The sequence below is a fragment of the Uranotaenia lowii genome, chromosome 1 (assembly GCF_029784155.1).
Source record: "Uranotaenia lowii strain MFRU-FL chromosome 1, ASM2978415v1, whole genome shotgun sequence".
NCBI classification, from domain to species: Eukaryota; Metazoa; Arthropoda; class Insecta; order Diptera; family Culicidae; genus Uranotaenia; species Uranotaenia lowii.
Window position 1 is genome coordinate 70054817 of NC_073691.1, and position 18278 is coordinate 70073094.

Here is an 18278-nt window from a genome sequence, read left to right on the forward strand (position 1 = left end):
AATCCTTCAGCAATTGAGCAATGAACGACCTTGACGTGGCAGACGATATTGTTTTGCTCGCCCAAACACAACAAGACATGCAGAGCAAACTCGACGACCTCACCGAAAGCTCCAAGGCAGCAGGTCTCAAAATCAATGTCGGAAAGACCAAGTTGATGGAAATCAACACAGAAAATCGTTCCAATTTCGTGGTAGCTGGACAACAGGTTGAGACAGTGGAGTGCTTCCAGTATCTTGGTAGCCAGATAACGCCTGATGGTGGTACCAGGAAAGACATCGAAACCCGGATCAGAAAGGCCCGATTTGCATTTGCGAGTCTCCGAAACATCTGGCGGTCACGCCAGATCTCTCAACGAACTAAAATCCGAATCTTCAACTCAAACGTCAAATCCGTATTGCTGTACGGGTGCGAAACTTGGTGCACATATGCGGTGACGACGCGAAAACTGCAAGTATTTGTAAACCGCTGCCTGCGGAACATCATCCGCGCTTGGTGGCCTGGCAACTGGATCTCGAATGAGGAACTACATCGCCGGTGTCATCAAAAGGCGCTAGAAATAGAGATTCGGGAACGTAAGTGGAGATGGATTGGGCACACGCTGCGGAAAGATGAAAACGAGATTTTCAGAGAGGCGCTTGACTGGAATCCAGAAGGTCATCGAAGAAGAGGCAGGCCCAGAAACTCGTGGCGGCGAAGCCTAGCCGCTGAAATCCGAACTGTCGACGAGAATCTTGACTGGGACCAGGTGAAGACGCTGGCTCCGGATCGTCAACAGTGGAGGTCTTTTACCACGGCCCTATGCACCGGAGGATCGGCGCGGGATCATTAAGTAAGTAAGTAAAAAATGAACAGAACAATGACCGGATCTGTGAAGCAATTTGACACCGGAAGCAAGCTGATTATTGCATAAATGAATGATAAATAGGGCTGTTAGAGAAGTCTCATATCAGACGATAATTTTCTTAAGTTGAACTTTTTCTTGTATATGTGTATTATCGTAAATGTTTGCCTCAATGTTTGTACACTGTGACAGAAGCGCAAATTTATGAATTAAGAGAAACACTTTTTTTTTTAAATATAACATTAATAAATCACAATTATTTCTGTAATTAAAATATCTAAATAAATTCGAACTGATTAAATAGATACTTTAAAATGAGATGAACATTAATAGATATGCATTTAATATATTTGGTGATTAATTCAAATTGACTACATAACACATTATAGTAGATTTTCGTTTCTCTGTTATTTGAATAAATGAATCGTTTTGTTCGAATATGACTTAATAATTTTGTTCAATGCTGAATTCGGCCGGCCAATCTTTGTCATAATACACACACCTAGTTTATTATAGTCAATGAAAAATTCTAAATGTGTTTCGGAAAAAAAATTTCATAAACAAAGCCATTTGAATGTAAAGCTTAGTTCTTTTAGAAATGGGACAGTTACGAATGCGTGTATCTAAAAAACCATTCGTTTGAACGAAATACTTTCTATGAAGAAAAAGAAGGTAATGTTATGATCTTTCATGAAAAAATTTGAAAAAAAAATATTTACCGTTTTTTGTTAAAGAAATTTCTACTTTATTCTTGGTATCTCCCATTGGCCGGCGCACACTTTTTTCAGCCATGGTATTGATCAGTTTCTCCAACTTATACTTCGTAAAATCTATATTTTAGGTGGCTTCACCCTCCTTCTTCAATTTCTGATACTTTTTGGTCCAATACTTCTCTGGAAACTGGAAACTGGAAGCATTTTAGTGGATACAGTTGTTTCGAAATGAACAAATTTGATTATTTTTGACCACGTTTTTGAACGTTTTTTTTTTCGGTATCGGTTTTACAGCTTAAGAGCTTTGTAACTATCAAAAAATGGTCGTTTGAGGTTGGATTTCAATGAGTCATCACTAGGCAACACTTTCAGCTTATCGGAGAAAATTGTTTTGGACATTTCAGCGATCTACCCTTAGTTTTTCGTTTATTGAAAATTAAAAATGCTGGTATGAGACTTGACTTCCTTGATGATCCTTAACCGTTGTTGCCGATCATGTGCTTCTCTCCAATGCTTGATTTGAACTTTGTGGACATTATTGACAGTGTTTGCATACTTATCCACCACAAAAACTCAGTAATTCTTTGAATAATCAACGGTTTTGTCAGCTGTCAATTTGATAATGACGTATTTTCAAGGAAACTGTGCAAAATTATTTTATTCTTTTTCTCTTGCATCGTACATATCTCAAAAACGCGTGAATTTTAAATTTTGAAAAAAATAGGTCGAATAGTACTTTTTACAGGCAACAAAATGCTGTCAAAATTTTCAATATCCAATAACTAGTTAACGAGCTATTAGCAAATGAAAGTGTCCCATTTCTAAAAGAACTAAGCTTTAGAATCATAAATGAAGAAAATATAAGGTTTAGTTAAACGTTGATTTGTTTTATTAAGTTATTAACTGGTGAATACAGGAATGTTCAATAATTGATTTTCAAAGGATTAGTTTGTGGATATGTAAAATAATACAACTATATAATATAACAACAACACAACTCTATGTATACAATACTTTATCATAATTTCCATCCACACAAGCAAATCCTAAAAAGCTTGATTCAATTTTAGATCTGAGAGCCTTGTTAACCGAATTCTGAATGACGTTTATTAAAATATTTCCGATTTTATCGATTTTGAATTGAAAAACACACTTTGTAACAAAACATAGCAAATAAATTTTTCAAAACAATAACTATAAAGTTTAAGTTTAGTTAAGTCCTCATTAATTCGGAATTTTTAAAATTTATAAATCGCTTTTTTCTGTTTTCCGTCCTTTGTCTTCTTTCAAATGGACATAAATTTTAAACAAAATGCTACATTAAACCGCGGCATCTCGTTTAAATAAAAATGGATTTCGATGTCAAATTAAATTTTTCCAATACATCGATCGATGCGAATTCACAATCAATCAATATTTCCAGGGCTTGTGATTCTACAAGCCCTGATGTAATTTTAGATGACGATGTAAATTTGTCCAATAATTTGCATCGCTTTCGATGTAAAATTAAACGATTCAATTTTTGCTGTGTGTGAAATGATGATTCAGAAATGATGATTTAAATTTATCGTGAGAATTGATGATTGAAATTTCGAGCTAACGATAGAATGGAAATTACAGATAAAAGGTTGCAAAGCTTTGACAATATTGAAAAACAAAATTGAAATAAACGATGTCATAATCTTTAGTGTTATTTCAGAATTTTTTTCTATTTACAAATGGTTTTTAAAGGGCATTTTTGCTATAAAGTTTTTATGTACCGGGAGTATTAATAATCAAAATGAACCGCAGAAACTTTGTCCAATATTCACAAAAAAAATTAAAACTCAGACGACCTACAATTAGAACTCATGACTAAAATTCACAGTGAGGATTTGAAAATTCAATCGAAGACTTTAATTCGGGATCAAGGTAAAAAATAATGGTTAAAAATTTGATTTAGGTAAAGATTCTGAAATTTAAGAAAAAAAACAGAACAACATTCGTCAGCTTTGAGACTTACAACTCAAATCAATATTTTTAAAGAAACCGTGAATTAATATTCTAAAGGGGGGGTAGGGCCTAACACTTTCAAAAAATCGGTTTTTTTTATTTTTTTTATTTTCTTATTGTAAAACATTTCAAGACTGTTGTGTCAAATTTTCAAGTCAATTGAAGCAAAACTGTAGAAATTATAGGCCTTTATCTCCTCCTATCTAATACTGCAAGAAAGCAAGAGCAGAAACTTCAAACGAGTTTTTCTCGAAAGCACATTTTTAAAGTCCGTGGACATCGTCATTTAAAAACTACTTATCCGATTATTTTCAAATTTGGAACATATTTTCTACATATAAAATACCAAACCCCAACGTTTTTCGTTTTTTGTTTTTTTTTACTTTGGGAAGATTTTACAGATAAAAAATGGTGGATTTTATCGTGAAAATCGTAGTTTTTACTTCAAACAGCCACAAAAGTTTCATAAAAAATTTTTTAAGTTAAATAAAAACGTTGGGGTCCAGAATAACATCTATTAAAAATACATTGCTCTGATTTTTTAACTTCAGATGATTCTGTGCTGAGATACAGTGTCCACCGCAAATCCTGTTTTCTAAAAGGCATCCTCGAAAGTGCTCCGTCACCGGCTCATTTTTCAATATTTTTCTACGAAAAAATTACTAAATGTTCTTTTAACAATGCTTTGTATAATGCAAAAAATTAGAATACATTTGTTTGAACGATAACTCTAGAAAAAAATCGTGAAAATTGTGTTTTTTATTACCCGTTAGACCCTACTCCCCCCTTTAATAAAAAATTAAACTCGTGTTTAATATAGGAGTCCATTTTTTCAAATTATGTATAAAGATGATAAGAAAAGAAAATTATTATTTATGTTAGATTGGAACAGTTGAAATCAAAATAAAAAAAATCATTTTTCAATTCAGATTTAATTGTCCTACAAAGACAACGGTGATGCATTGAATTCAGAATGAATATCAGAGGAAAAACTAGAAATAAACTATTTGACAATAAATTGTTGTTTTAGTATGATTGCATCCAAAATTGAAATGTGTAAAGCAAGTCAGAATTAAATAATCATATTGCATGTTTCTATGCCATTAAAAAATCTTCAAATCCTTTTTTGTTTATGTCTACGGATAAACTCTGAATTCCTGAATGCAGCACAATTCTCATTTCCATTTTTTTCTGATTTCCATAATAAAGATTCTCTTTAGAAAAGAAATGACAATATCTTTTACAAGCTTTATCAATTGTTTATAAGAAATCTTTCCGAACGCATATAATGTTATAAATATTTGACATTGAAATTTTAACAAATTAAAATATGCGAATTCTTTCCTACCCCATTTATGCATGATGATGATTCAAAACAAACAAAAAATACGGTGTGAAGAATGTCTGATTATTATCAACACATTCCTACTCAAAAATTTTACTAAAGGTTAATTCTCTGAGATTGCAAGTCTTTATCCATTAATGATCAAAAAACTCAACTATTTGAAAAATGTTTTGTAAATTTTCAATTTGGAGTCGTTTAATAAATTTAATTTAATTTAATTTAAAATTTAATAAATTTAAAAAAAATCAACCTTGAAGACAGAAAATTTATAAAAGTCGAATATAAAAAAAAATGATATGTTTGTATTTTATCAGTTTTATTGAATATCCAGCTTAACAGATTTAATTAAAGAAACTAAGGTTGCCAGAATTTTTTGCCGCACTTATTCTGGCCTGACAAATCCGGACAATTTTCTATATAAACCTGATAAAATCCAGGCATTTGATTTCGATATTGATGAAATTTGGGCAATAATTGAGCAAGTTTTTTCAAAACCCAGAAATTACTCAATAAAAACAAAAAAGGGAAAAAAACCTTTCATGATTGTTTTTAGAATACTTGCAAAAATATCTCGTTTCGTAGACATAAATAAATTAAATTTTACATCACTATTTGATTTTTTTGTTTGATTTGCTAAAGAAGTTAAAAAAAAAGTACATTTGTCCGTCAAAATATGGTCATTTTGCAACCGGAGCCGGCCAGGCTGTTTCTGTATTTTGTATGAAATATTTGGGCAAACCCGGATAAAATTTCCATTTGCTAACGCCGCTGAAATAATGTTTTGATTAAATTCAAATTGGCAAATTTTAGTGAATGCTAAGTAGAAAATCTTGGTAGCCGCTATTAATTATTCATTGGCCTGTCGAGTGTCGAGTGTCGAGACGTACGTCTCGGTGGTCAAGTGGTTAGCGTGGTAAGACGGTAATCGCTGGTCCACTGATGGCAGGGGTTCGATTCCCATCTTGGTACTGGGTGTTAAATGTTAATTTTAATTTGTCCACGTCATTTATTCAGTCTGTAAAGCTTAAATCGGCTAAGACGGTGTTTGTCTTTTTTTTTTTTTTTTAAAAAGACCCCATGCCAAATTTCAGTTAATTTTTGATTAATTAACTCTAATGGGACGCTTAAAGGTGCTTTAGTTTATATGAAAATTGGAATTATTTTTCTTAATATTTAAGCATGAGACTGACAGCTTCTTTGAATTACCATTTGTAATATGAATCATTTTGTAGTCTTTGAAAAATATGTGAAATTAGTGTTTGTTTAAGGAAACTTTATTTTGTAGAGCAATCAAGGAATGTGCTTTGACCTAAGAACCAAAACTTTGATTGAGCTGACTCACTTACATTTTGAAGCTACTACTTTGTACAATGTGCAAGTTTTAATTTACTCGGTGAAAAAATTTATTTATTTATTTATTTAACATAAGCTTCAGAAACCAAGTAAACAAACCATTTGTAACAGGATGTTTAAGTGAAATATGAATTCTTATAAAGCGGATTCCGACAACTCACTTTAGCAAGGTCCAGAATAATAAATCTCCATTGCAATTTTTTTTTATTGCTGCATGATTTAGAAAATTTTAAATTTCATGGGAGAAGCTGTTTATTATCACAAAGTCGAATCTGTTTTAAAACATTGTAAATTGAATAAAGAATAACTCGAATAAGGTTTAAACATCAATTGAAAAAAAATCATTCATTCCAAATCATTTTTGATAGAAATCAAGTTGTTCTTCGAATACAGCTTTTTAAAGTTTTTAAAGTATGTCGTTAAACATGGACAAAAGGGAAATTTACGAGAAAAACGTGCTGAAATCAAGTATATTTCTAATGAAGGTTTTTATTTAATGTGTTGGTCCTTGAAACAAAAAAAAAACTTGAGCAAGCAAGCTTGTATAGTGCAAAAAAAAGGTTGACTACCCGCGGGAAAAAGTAAACCACGGGCTGCCTTCCAGTCGCTCGAGTAAAATGGTAAATTAAATCTGATTGTCTTTTCTTTCTTCCATAAGGGCGTCGGGCTCCGAAAAACGCCGGGGAATGTTTGTCCGTTACAAGTTCTTGAACATTAAAACAAATTGCCTACTTAAAAGTCCCTTAAGATAGCACACTAATGGGAGATCCTTTTTCTTCTATTCTTTTCTCATTTTCACTCTCGGCTTACAGTTTCGTACAGCGTGCATGGATTGGAGTCGGTCTTCATCAAGGTCCCGTCGGCGGTTTCCGTCGGAAGTGCGGCCATCTTGGTGTGCGAGTGCGACCTCCCCGGCGAGGACCTGTACTCGGTCAAGTGGTACAAGGGCAAGCACGAGTTCTTCCGGTTCACCTCCAAGGAGATACCGTCGATCAAAATCTTCCCCAAGGCTGGAGTTACTGTAAATGTAAGTTTTCATGACAGTTGTATGTCTTCTTCATGCTATTTTTTAACATAATTATGAGTAAATCAACTGAAAAGTTGGTAAATAGGAAGCGATTAAAACATTTTATTTGTTCAAAAAGGTATTTGATAATAAGAATTTTGAAAACGGGTTCAAAACATCGTGTCGTCATTGTTTTTTAATATTTTTCATATTTTGATTTGCACTCTCTAACTTTTCAAACTGTTTCCAATTTTTATCTTTCCTTTTTAATTTTTTGGCCGTCCATTCCACCAGGTTCTTAATAATTCATCATATATTTCTATCTATTTTTTAACACCTTCAAACTTAATTGTTTTTTTTTAAAGTCTACTTTTTACTACTCTTTTTATAACGTCGTGTTCATTTTGCTCATTTCAGGGTACTGCCCTTCCAGGTATCAGGGGTTTGTACCTCTCCCTTCGTTGTACTACCCCACTCAGGGGTTTGTATCTCCCTCTTCATGGAACTGAACCTTTCAGGAAATTGTATCTTCCACTTAGGAACTGCACCACTCTGGGGTTTGTACTTCTCATGGCATGGTGCTGCCCCTCTTAGGGGTTTGCACTTCACTCTTTATGGCACTGCCCTGCTAAGGAGTTTGTTCTTTTCACGTTATGGTACTGCCCCTTTCATGAGTTTTTACCTCCCTCTTCATGGTACTGCCGCTCTGAGGGGTTTGTGCATGTCACTTCATGGTACTGCCCCTCTTAGGGATTTTTACCTCCCCATTCATAGTACTTCCCTACTCAGGGGCTTTTACTTCTCAATCCATGGCACTGCCCCTCTTAGGGGTTTGTACCTTCTCCTCCATGATACTGCCTCACTCAGGGGTTTGTTTCTTCCTCTTCATGATACTACCACTCTCAACAGTTCGTGCCATTCACTAACGATACTGCCTCTCTCTGGGGTTTGTACTTCTTAAGTCATGGTACTGCTCCTCTCAGGAGTTTTTTATCTCCCTCTTCATGGTACTGCCCCTCTCAGGGGTTTGTACATCTCACTCCATGGTACTGCCCCTCTCAAAGGTTTGCACCTCTCCCTTCATGGTACTGCCACATTCAGGGGTTTGTACCTCCCTATGCTTGGTATCACTCCTCTAAGGAGTTTTTTAACTTCCACTTACGAAACTGCCCCTCTCTGGAGTTTGTACTCCACATTTCATGGCACTGCCCCTCTCTGCCACCGATAATTTTTCAAAGGACATTGGTGATAAATGCAATTTTTTACCAATCAAATGTATTATCGTTGATCTCATCTACTTAACCCTAATTTCATATTCATCCACAGATTGACCACTCCAACTCCAGCCACGTGATACTGGAAAACGTCGGCCCACACACAACAGGAAAGTACAGCTGCGAAATTACGGAAGCAGCACCTTCATTTCACACAAAAATAGTGACTAGAGATTTAAATGTTGTAGGTGGGTGTGACGAACATCAAATCAAAGTTACATCGAAAATTGATTGATTTTTTATTTCAATTCCTCAGATTTACCAAAAGGTGACCCGGTCATACTGGACATGAAACCGTACTACGGGGCCGATGAGTTCCTGGAGGTCGAGTGCATATCAAACGAATCACTGCCAGCGGTGCGACTCGAGTGGCTCATCAACGAAAGGCCCCTGGGGCTGATTCAGTCTCCATCCAGGCTTGAGTTCATAACAATTCCTTTGAATGGAACTGCCAGCAGTAGTGGAGCCAGCAACAGTAGCGATGGCAGCAGTAGTAAGAAATCAGCAAAGTCTTCCGCACCAGCAAAGTCGTTTGATGCACTGTCATCAATGGAGGATGACTCCAAGGTGATTCCGATGGACAGCAATTCGTTGCAGCAGCCGCATCAACATCAACATCAAAATCACCAGCAGGCAGAGTTTACGATGCCATTGGCGGCTGCAGTCGTTGCTTCGGCGACGGCTCTTTCCCTTACAACGAATGCCAGCGTCCGGGAGGCGGTGGTGTCACAGGACAATATCACCACGACTCTATCCGGTACGACGAAGCCGGGCAAAAAGGGTCAATCGGTGGCCCGATACGAAAAGTCGGTGTCGCGGCTGAAGCTGCTGCTGGGCCATGAGCATTTCGTTGCAGGAAAAATCAAGGTAAGACGGCAAACCCTCCTTTGAATAAAAAGTACTCATAGTTACGGATTTTTGACCCTCCAAAATTACCAAAGGGGGCACTAAAGAATCGGAAAAATTGGAATTTTAGTTTTGATGCCAAATGACACAAAATGCATAAATCGTCAAAATTTGGTGTCAACTGGAAAAAAATGTGAAAAATTAACTTCAGATTTTAAAAATCACTTTAGGGAGGACCAAAGGAAATCCACAAAATCTAAATTTTTATTTTGATGCCAAATGAATTGAAACGTCGAGATTTAGGTCAGGCAAATCCAGGGGTGGAAAACAGAAGAAAATAACAAAAAAGGCGCTCGAATGTCAAATTGATCTGATGAAATCATCGACCAGTGAGCAGGCATCAAATTTTGTTTCATTAGAATGACCATTCTTTCAACTTTTTCTTAAGTCGTTGAGAGAGTTTTGCATTGGATAAGTTTATAAGTTTCACCAAACTGAGCATGCCTCATCTATGAAACAACAGCTTTGTTGATTTTGTTTAGTTCCTGCACGAATTTTTATCATAAACGATTACAAATCTTTTCAAAAAGTGCTCATTTTTTTGTCAAAAAGTAAAAAAAATGCTGCAGCAAAATTTCTATTTGCCTGACCTAGAGACAAATAGAAAATTTGCTGCAGCATTTTTTACTTTTCGACAGAAAAATGAGCTCTTTTTGAAAAGATTTGTAATCATTTATGATAAATATTTGTGCCGGAACCAAATGAAATCAACAAAGCTGTTGTTTCATAGATGAGGCATGCTCAGTTTGGTGAAACTTATAAACTTATCCAATGCAAAACTCTCCAACTTAAAAAAAGATTCAAGAATGGTCATTCTAATGAAACAAAATTTGATGCTTGCTCACTGGTCGGTGATTCAATCAGATCATTTCGACATTTGAGCGCTTTTTTGTTAACTTCTTCTGTTTTCCACGCTTGGGTCGAGATCTGATGTTACCTGGAAAAAAAATTCGGTCAAAAATCGCGTATCCACACCCACAAATCAGACACTACTCCAATAATGAACATTTTTGGAGGTAGAATTATCAGTATAAGTATCTATGACGGACCGGCATTAACAACCTTTCTAATTGTTGAAACTCACTCGTGACGACCAAACATCGATTTGACTGCGGTGATTATTGCGAACTGACAAACCACGTGGCAACTGTGAACAATAACAGACTCTCGCAAGTGAGAGAGAACGTCAATTCGTTATTGTTCTAGAACCAACGAAGAATGAATTCATAGTGTTCACTGGAATTGTTGCCAGTTGAGTTAGGGGAATGTTTTGCCAATTTGACGGATGGATAATCCAATATATCAATCACTGTAGTAACCTGATCTTTTAATATAGCTTGACGAAAATAAATGTGATTATATCATCAGTTTCCGATACAAATAGTAGTTATTTGATATCACAACAGCTTATGGGCCCAGTGGTTAAATGGCTTTGACTGTTTGTTGGATTTCTCTATGCTGATTTCTGGATTGCGATGTTGAACCTACGGATGCCAGCAGCTACCTCAGGCTGAGGCTGATTTGGCGCTACTTCACACGGCAGCCAGAACTGCTGGTCGAGTGGAAATCTTTGGAGCCTGGAAGATATGCCCAGAGAGATGTCTTGCCCGGCTGAAGCTTTCCCACGCCCTGGTCTGGATTCCGACGGAGGAGGTGGCCTCGCTGCCGTTGGATAATATTGAGGAGGAAGTCGCCAGAGTTGTAAGGTTCCAGAGGCGGATGGAATAGGAGGTCGTTGCAAACAGGAGCTTGTAATGGCCATCAACAACGATGTCCTAAACAAAATTGTTGAGGTCAATTTTATCGAAGACGCCTTGGACATCCTATGCGACTCCTACCTGATAAAGGGTACGAGCGCGATCATCGCAATACGAGGGCGATTAAACAATTTTCCTATGAAGAGGTTCGACTCACTGTCGTCACTCTTTTATGAGTACGACCGCATCATACTGGAGATGGATCTAATGGAAGCTAACCTGAGCAGAGGCGAGAAAGTCCATTTGTTGCTGCTAGCAACCCGCAGGTTATACCCACATCCAGAATGCACTGTCAAAGGAGCTGAACTCAACGTGTGTTGTCGACATCAAGCGGTTGTTCCTTGATTCTTGGCTCAAGCAAGCACTACAATTACTTACACTTAATGATTCCGCGCCGATCCTCCGGTGCATAGGGATTTCAGCGGCTAGACTTCGCCGCCACGAGTTTCTGGGTCTGCCTCTTCTTCCATGACCTTCTGGATTCCAATCTAGCGCTTCTCTGCAAATCTCGTTTTCATCTTTCCGCAACGTGTGCCCAATCCATATCCACTTACGTCCCCGAATCTCGATTTCTAGCGCCCTTTGATGACACCGGCGATGTAGTTCCTCATTTGAGATCCAGTTGCCAGGCCACCAAGCGCGGATGATATTCCACAGGCAGCGGTTTACAAATACTTGCAGTTTAAGCGTCGTTACCGCATATGTACACCCAGTTTCGCACCCGTACAGAAATACGGATTTGACGTTTGAGTTGAAGATTCGGATTTTTGTTCGTAAAAATATCTGGCGTTAGCGCCAGATGTTTCGGAGACTCACAAATGCAAATCGGGCCTTTCTGATCCGGGTTTCGATGTCTTTCCTGGTACCACCATCAGGCGTTATCTGGCTACCAAGATACTGAAAGCAGTCCACTTCCTCAACTTGTTGCCCAGCTACCATGAAACTGGAGGGATTTGCTGTGTTGATCTCCATCGACTTGGTTTTTCCGACATTGACTTTGAGACCTGCTACCTTGGAACTTTCGGTGAGGTCGTCGAGTTTGCTCTGCATTTCCGGTTGTGTTTGGGCGAGCAAAACAATGTCGTCAGCCAGGTCAAGGTCGTTCAGTTGCTCCATTGTTGAAGGATTCCACGGAAATCATCGGTTCGGTGCAAATTCGATCGATCCAGTCAGAATCTCATCCATTACGATGAGGAAAAGTAGCGGTGATAAGATACATCCTTGTCTCACTCCAGCAGTTACCGGGATTGGTTCGGAAAAGACACCATCGTGCAAGATCTTGCACGAAAATGCCTAGTATTGTGCTTCGATGAGATGGACTAGTTTCTCTGGGACCCCTCGTCGCCTTAGAGTCGCCCAGATGTTTTCATGGTCAAGTCGGTCGAATGCTTTTTTCGAAATCAACGAAAACCAGCAGAAGAGAGTCCTGGAATTCGTTGATTTGTTCCAATATGATTCGTAGCGTTGTGATGTGGTCCACACATGATCGTCCGGATCGGAATCCAGCTTATTGCCGTCGGAGTGTAGCGTCGATTTTCTCCTGGATCCTGTTCAGTATCACTTTGCAGAGTACTTTGAGGGTTGTACAGATCAACGTTATGCCTCGCCAGTTACCGCACTCTGTCAGGTCTCCTTTCTCCGGGATCTTTACGAGGATACCCTGCATCCAGTCGGCCGGGAATGTTGCAATATCCCAGATGTCAGCGAAAAGACGGTGCAACATTTGAAGCCAGCACTACGTCAACCCAATATCGAGGTAGGTCAGCGGTAGCAAACCACGATTTACGGACTGCGCCTAAGAAAGGAGACAGTCGGTGTTTTGGGTGCGGTGAGAAGGGTCACTTCAAGTCACGCAGTCCCAAGCTGAAGGCGGCCAAGAAGATCGGATCCAGGCGTCACACAAAGGGAGCGCTCACGCCATGTTGGCCGCAAGCAGGCAGCGGAAGCAGGCAAAAGAGGCGTGCGTCCAGGCGGTTAGCACTCTTGGTCCCTGTGTTGGTCAAACTCAATATGAGAACCATAGTGCATATTATATGACACATCTATGGGCACAGGCACTCGACATGAGTTCATCTTTATCTATCGCTATCGTAATAGACCTCGCCCGTACCTATATACCGTGGACGCGGCATTATGTGGTTTCCACAGTCTCCTAAGTGCAGCTGCCGAACGCGAAGCAACAACTAGATCGCCGCGTTGTGTCGTCTCCATTCCTGGCGAAAGCCGAAACCCATTCCTATGGTTAAGGATATCAAAAACTCCAAGGCTTTGCTTGGAAAGAACCGGTTAGGGTTTGATGCATGTAGAACACACAGAAGACATCTTAGCAATGCTGGCGTAACCACACTTATGATACAGAAGATGGTAGAAGGAGTAGATATTTGCGTCGAGACTTCCAACAAAAACAAGGTTTGCAAAATCTGTTTAGCTGGAAAACAGTCAGGCAAAAAGTTCAAGAGTCTGCAAATATCGAGGTCAAGTAGGCCACTTGATTAAGGACATTCTGAGGTTTATGGATACAGGGAAGAAACGTGACATTCACGGATGACGTTTCACATTTCAAAGTAATCTACCTAATTAAACGCAAGAGCGAAGGTATTGAAAAGTTTAAGGAGTTTGAAGCGGTGACACTCAACTATTGTTGTATGATTGAACTTGTGCATTTCACTACAAGTATAAGAGATTTAACTATTATTCACGATTGATGTCATACATTCAACAATAATTATAGTAGATTCAACTATAATTATATGATTGATTTAATTATAAATCTGATAGATTCAACTATAATAATATAATTGATTTAATTATAAATATGATAGATTAAGTTTTATTTCTATGATTGATTCATTGAGGTCGATGATATTGTAAATTTAATTCTGTTTATATTGGCAGTTATCATATATTAAGATTTTTTATCTTCATTTAATTATTTCAGTATTTTGCATCTAGTTCGTTTTAGCCGCCACGATGCTAAAAAACCTGACCGGAAATCCCGATATTAACGTTCTGGTTCCTCCGCTGATGTGTTTTTGCATCCTGATGCATGAATGCCCAGCAAATTGTGCGTCTTAACTAATCGATCCCGGAAGACGTCCTGAGAAGTCCGTGCTTCTGCACCCGGCGAAGATTGACCTTGTGGGGGGAAAATTCACTGAATATCATGACCTCAATCTATCATACGCTGACTCACCATAATGCTGGGTCCCTATAGGATCCTACCACGATCACTTAAAGGAACGTCGAGACCCACGTCGATTCGTGGGCAGCCATAGTAGGTGTATCTTTCCCAATTCCAGGAACCGTCGGCCTACTACGCGACCGCTGCCAGGAACTGGTAGAGGAAAATGTTCCCCCATAGCCAGAGAGCGCTTGCGCTTTGACACCGACGTCAGGAACTGCCGGCTGAGCCCTAAAAATAGCGATACGATCGATGCAGGGAACACGTAGTGGTCTCACTCTTACGATTTTTTTAAATTTTTGCTGATGAACACGGATGAACAATATAGTATTCAAGTATCACACAATCAACAATAACAGTATAGTTTAATTTACTATATTTACAGTTCAATATCTCGAATCAACCATACATTTGTAGTTGGATCTATCATATTTACAGTTCAATCAATTAGACCACTACAGTTGAATCTATCATATTTACAGTTGAATCAATTTTACCACTATAGTTGAATCTATCATATTTATAGCTAAATGCTAGAGGTCAACCAAAAATTTACAGTTGAATCTATTATTATTGTTGGATATCTAAATTCAATCATACAATTGTAGTTGAAATCATCATGTTCACAGTTTAATCAATTATACCACTACCATTGAATCTATCGTATTTATAGTTAAATATGAGACGTCAACCTGGAATATATAGCTGAATCTATTATACTTATAGTTGAATGCCTAAAATCAATCATACAAATGTAGTTGAATCTATCATATTTACAATTGATTCAATTATATCATTACAGTTGATTCTATCAACTATGAAGTTGATTGAGTGAGGTAAATCAGCAGTTTTTAGTTGAATCAAATGTATTTATAGTGGAATTCCTAAAATCAAATTGAAAATTGTAGTTCAATCTATCATATTCACAGTTGAAAAAATTATACCATTAGATACAGATGAATCCATTATATTCACAGCTGATTGCATAAAGTCGATCATTAGTTTGTAGTTGATTCTATTACCTATATTTAAAGTTGTATGCAAAAAAAATCAACTACGCTTTGATGATTGGTATAACCAGCTGAAATAATTAAAATAACTCCGTGATGTTCCACAAACTGTTGACCAGTTGAAGATAATAAACGACTCGCCAAAGTGGAAAAAATGCCATCAGCGAAGAATTGAGGGCCCTGAAAGAAAAAAAGACCTGAAAGACGGTCGAGCTCTTACCCATAGAACGAAAATCAAGCTCATCGAAATGGGTATTTTCGATTAAAGAAGACGCGGAAAATACAAAGCGAGACTATTAACGAAAGTTTGCTCACTGCAGCTACCTGGTTAAGGTATTCCCAAAAAAAAACTTTTTCTTGCCTTCTTCAGCCGATGAATGGCATAAGAAATAAAGTGATAAGACCACAAATTAATAAGAGATTCCTCAGTTAACAAAAATTAACCAGAAATAATATGTTTCAATAAAGAGTCTCTTCAGTTATTGTAACCAATGTAAAAAAATCAGAGTGCTTTAAGCAGCAAAAACAGTTTTTTATTCCACTAACACTTCAATTTTATTTTATTTTTCAACTAATGCATTGTAGGTCATCAGGAATGTCCAATTTTGCAACCTAGGATGCCAACTCGTGTCAAATTTGGAAAATTTTAACCGTCCTCCACAAACCACTTTTTTTTTCTTAACATTTTTTTTATACTGTACTGTACTGTAAAATTGTGACAATATTTTTTTGAGATATTTTTTTAAATATTTCTTCCAAGGGTGTTTTTCTTATTATTATTGTTGAATTTTTCATTTTTTTACCTTGTTGCAGGCTTGCCAGATACTTTCAGAAAAAACGGGACATTTCACGACAAAAAAGCGGGACACAGCAGAAAAAAAGCGGGTTTTATAAGAAACTCTTAAAAAAGCTTAATTATTGCCATACTTATACGTATACGTTTTTCACGGTTCTAGCAAGTGTGTCAAATCTGTGTTTTGACTATGAAAAAACCTGACGTTCTAAGATTTTATCAAAAAATTCTGTGATGGTTTTCTGTGAGGCTTTTTTTATAATTTCATTAAAAAGTAATGTCAATTTGCGTCTTTTTTACATTTTACTTGAGAAAAGTCAAAGAAAATTACTAATTTTAACATATTTTCCAATTCATACTTAAAAATTAAAAATGTATATCGACGTAAAAATTTTTTGTGGAATTTGTTAATATTTCTAAAATTCTGAGTGCTGTGACAAAGATTCTTCTATGAAAATTTGCTCAAAATTCTTTAAAATTGTAGATTTATCTGTGATTTCGGCAACCTTCATTAACACGTTATTTGAGAGAAATATTTCAAGTCCTACATGTCAACTGTGAATTTAATATCGTGTAAAAAACCTTTGTGCATCAACAAATATATTTCAAATTCGTTTCAAAAATTTGAAATTCAAGAAAATTTTCATCATTGTATACTTGACTAATTAAGTTGAAAATTATGGTGTTTAAAAGACAAATGAACTTAGATTCTGCCGAAAAATTAAGATTTATATTCATTTTGAAGCAACTTAATCAATATTTTCATCATATATACTAAAATTATTTCATCGGCTGAACATGCTCCAAGAACGATTAATTGATCCGAATCTTTAAGTAACTTCAGGGTTTCTTAGTATTGTCTTATGTAAACTCTGAAAAATGACCTATTCGATTTTTTGGTGTTGTGTTGCTTATTTTAAGAAAAAAACCAAATTATTAAGAGGATAAAGTTTGATTTTTTAGAGTGTTAGTCAATGAATTTTTAAAAAAGATTTCCTTGAAAAAAAAGCGGGAAATTTTGAGGAAAAAGCGGGACGACGGGACATTCAACAAAAAAGCGGGACATGTCCCGCTTTTGCGGGACGGATGGCAACCCTACCTTATTGTGATGACTGTGAGTAATTTTTTGGTAATTTCTTCGAAAAAAAATCCTCGATTTTCTAGAATTTAAGAAACGAGAGGCAGCTTCTTCTTTATTCCGGTTCTATTCAATTTTTCCCATCTAGGATTCGATAGATCTTCAAGAAAATATTTTTTTCCATACACTCTTATTATTATAAATACCGAAAAACTGGCATAAGTCGATATTTTTACCTATTTATGGAATGATATTTTTATCGCAAATCATTCGTGCAGAATCGATTCCCCCAACAATGGGTTATCTCCTCCTTTGCCAGCTTCAATCAAACTCTTTAAATATTTTTTTTCGTGTATTGCTTAAAGCAGAGTTTCATAAACAACTCAATATAATATTCAGAACCCTAGCATGTACACTAGACTGAGTTGGTTTGGGGTCATTTTTGAATTTCTCAAACCCTGGGGTCTAAAAAGCTCCGTCTTGGTCCAAAACTCATCCATGATTTTTTGCAAAATTTTTAAGTAACGTTTACATGAGTAAATTTGAACTTTTAGGTTCATATGGGAAAATTGAATATTTTGTACTGAAAAATCAACTTCATTTTTGTTTCTTCTGTGAAACGGAGCCAGCTGACAGTTTTTGTGCCAATTTATAAAATTACGAAAGGAAATTTTCCGCTTAACAACTTTGTAGAAGACCGTTACTTCGTTTCTTATTAGGCAAAAAAGTTATTAGCTGTTTAACAGATAACGCATTGATAAACAATAAATTCAATTGACATCCCTGCTGGGTGTCTAGTGAGGTATGGCATGGCTACTTTTCATGCTATACTTCGCGAGACTCCAGCAGTGGTGTCAATTGAATTTATTATTTATCAATGCGAAAAGACATACCTCTGTTAAACAGCTAATAACTTTTTGACTAATAAGATACAAAGTTATGCTATTCTATAAAGTTGTTCAGCGGAATATTTTCTTTCGGAATTTTATAAATTTGCACAACAACTGTCAGCTGGCTCGGTTTCACAG

General features: G+C 36.7%; 1 protein-coding gene across 1 annotated transcript in view; it reads left to right on the top strand.

The window, feature by feature from the left end:
* Positions 1-18278, top strand: part of LOC129740157 (uncharacterized) — a 341832-nt gene that overhangs the window by 262105 nt on the left and 61449 nt on the right. The window contains exons 3-5 of the mRNA XM_055731769.1: positions 7058-7272; positions 8578-8713; positions 8782-9392. Coding sequence (XP_055587744.1) covers positions 7058-7272; positions 8578-8713; positions 8782-9392 — 962 coding nt within the window. The remainder of the gene's footprint in view (positions 1-7057; positions 7273-8577; positions 8714-8781; positions 9393-18278) is intronic.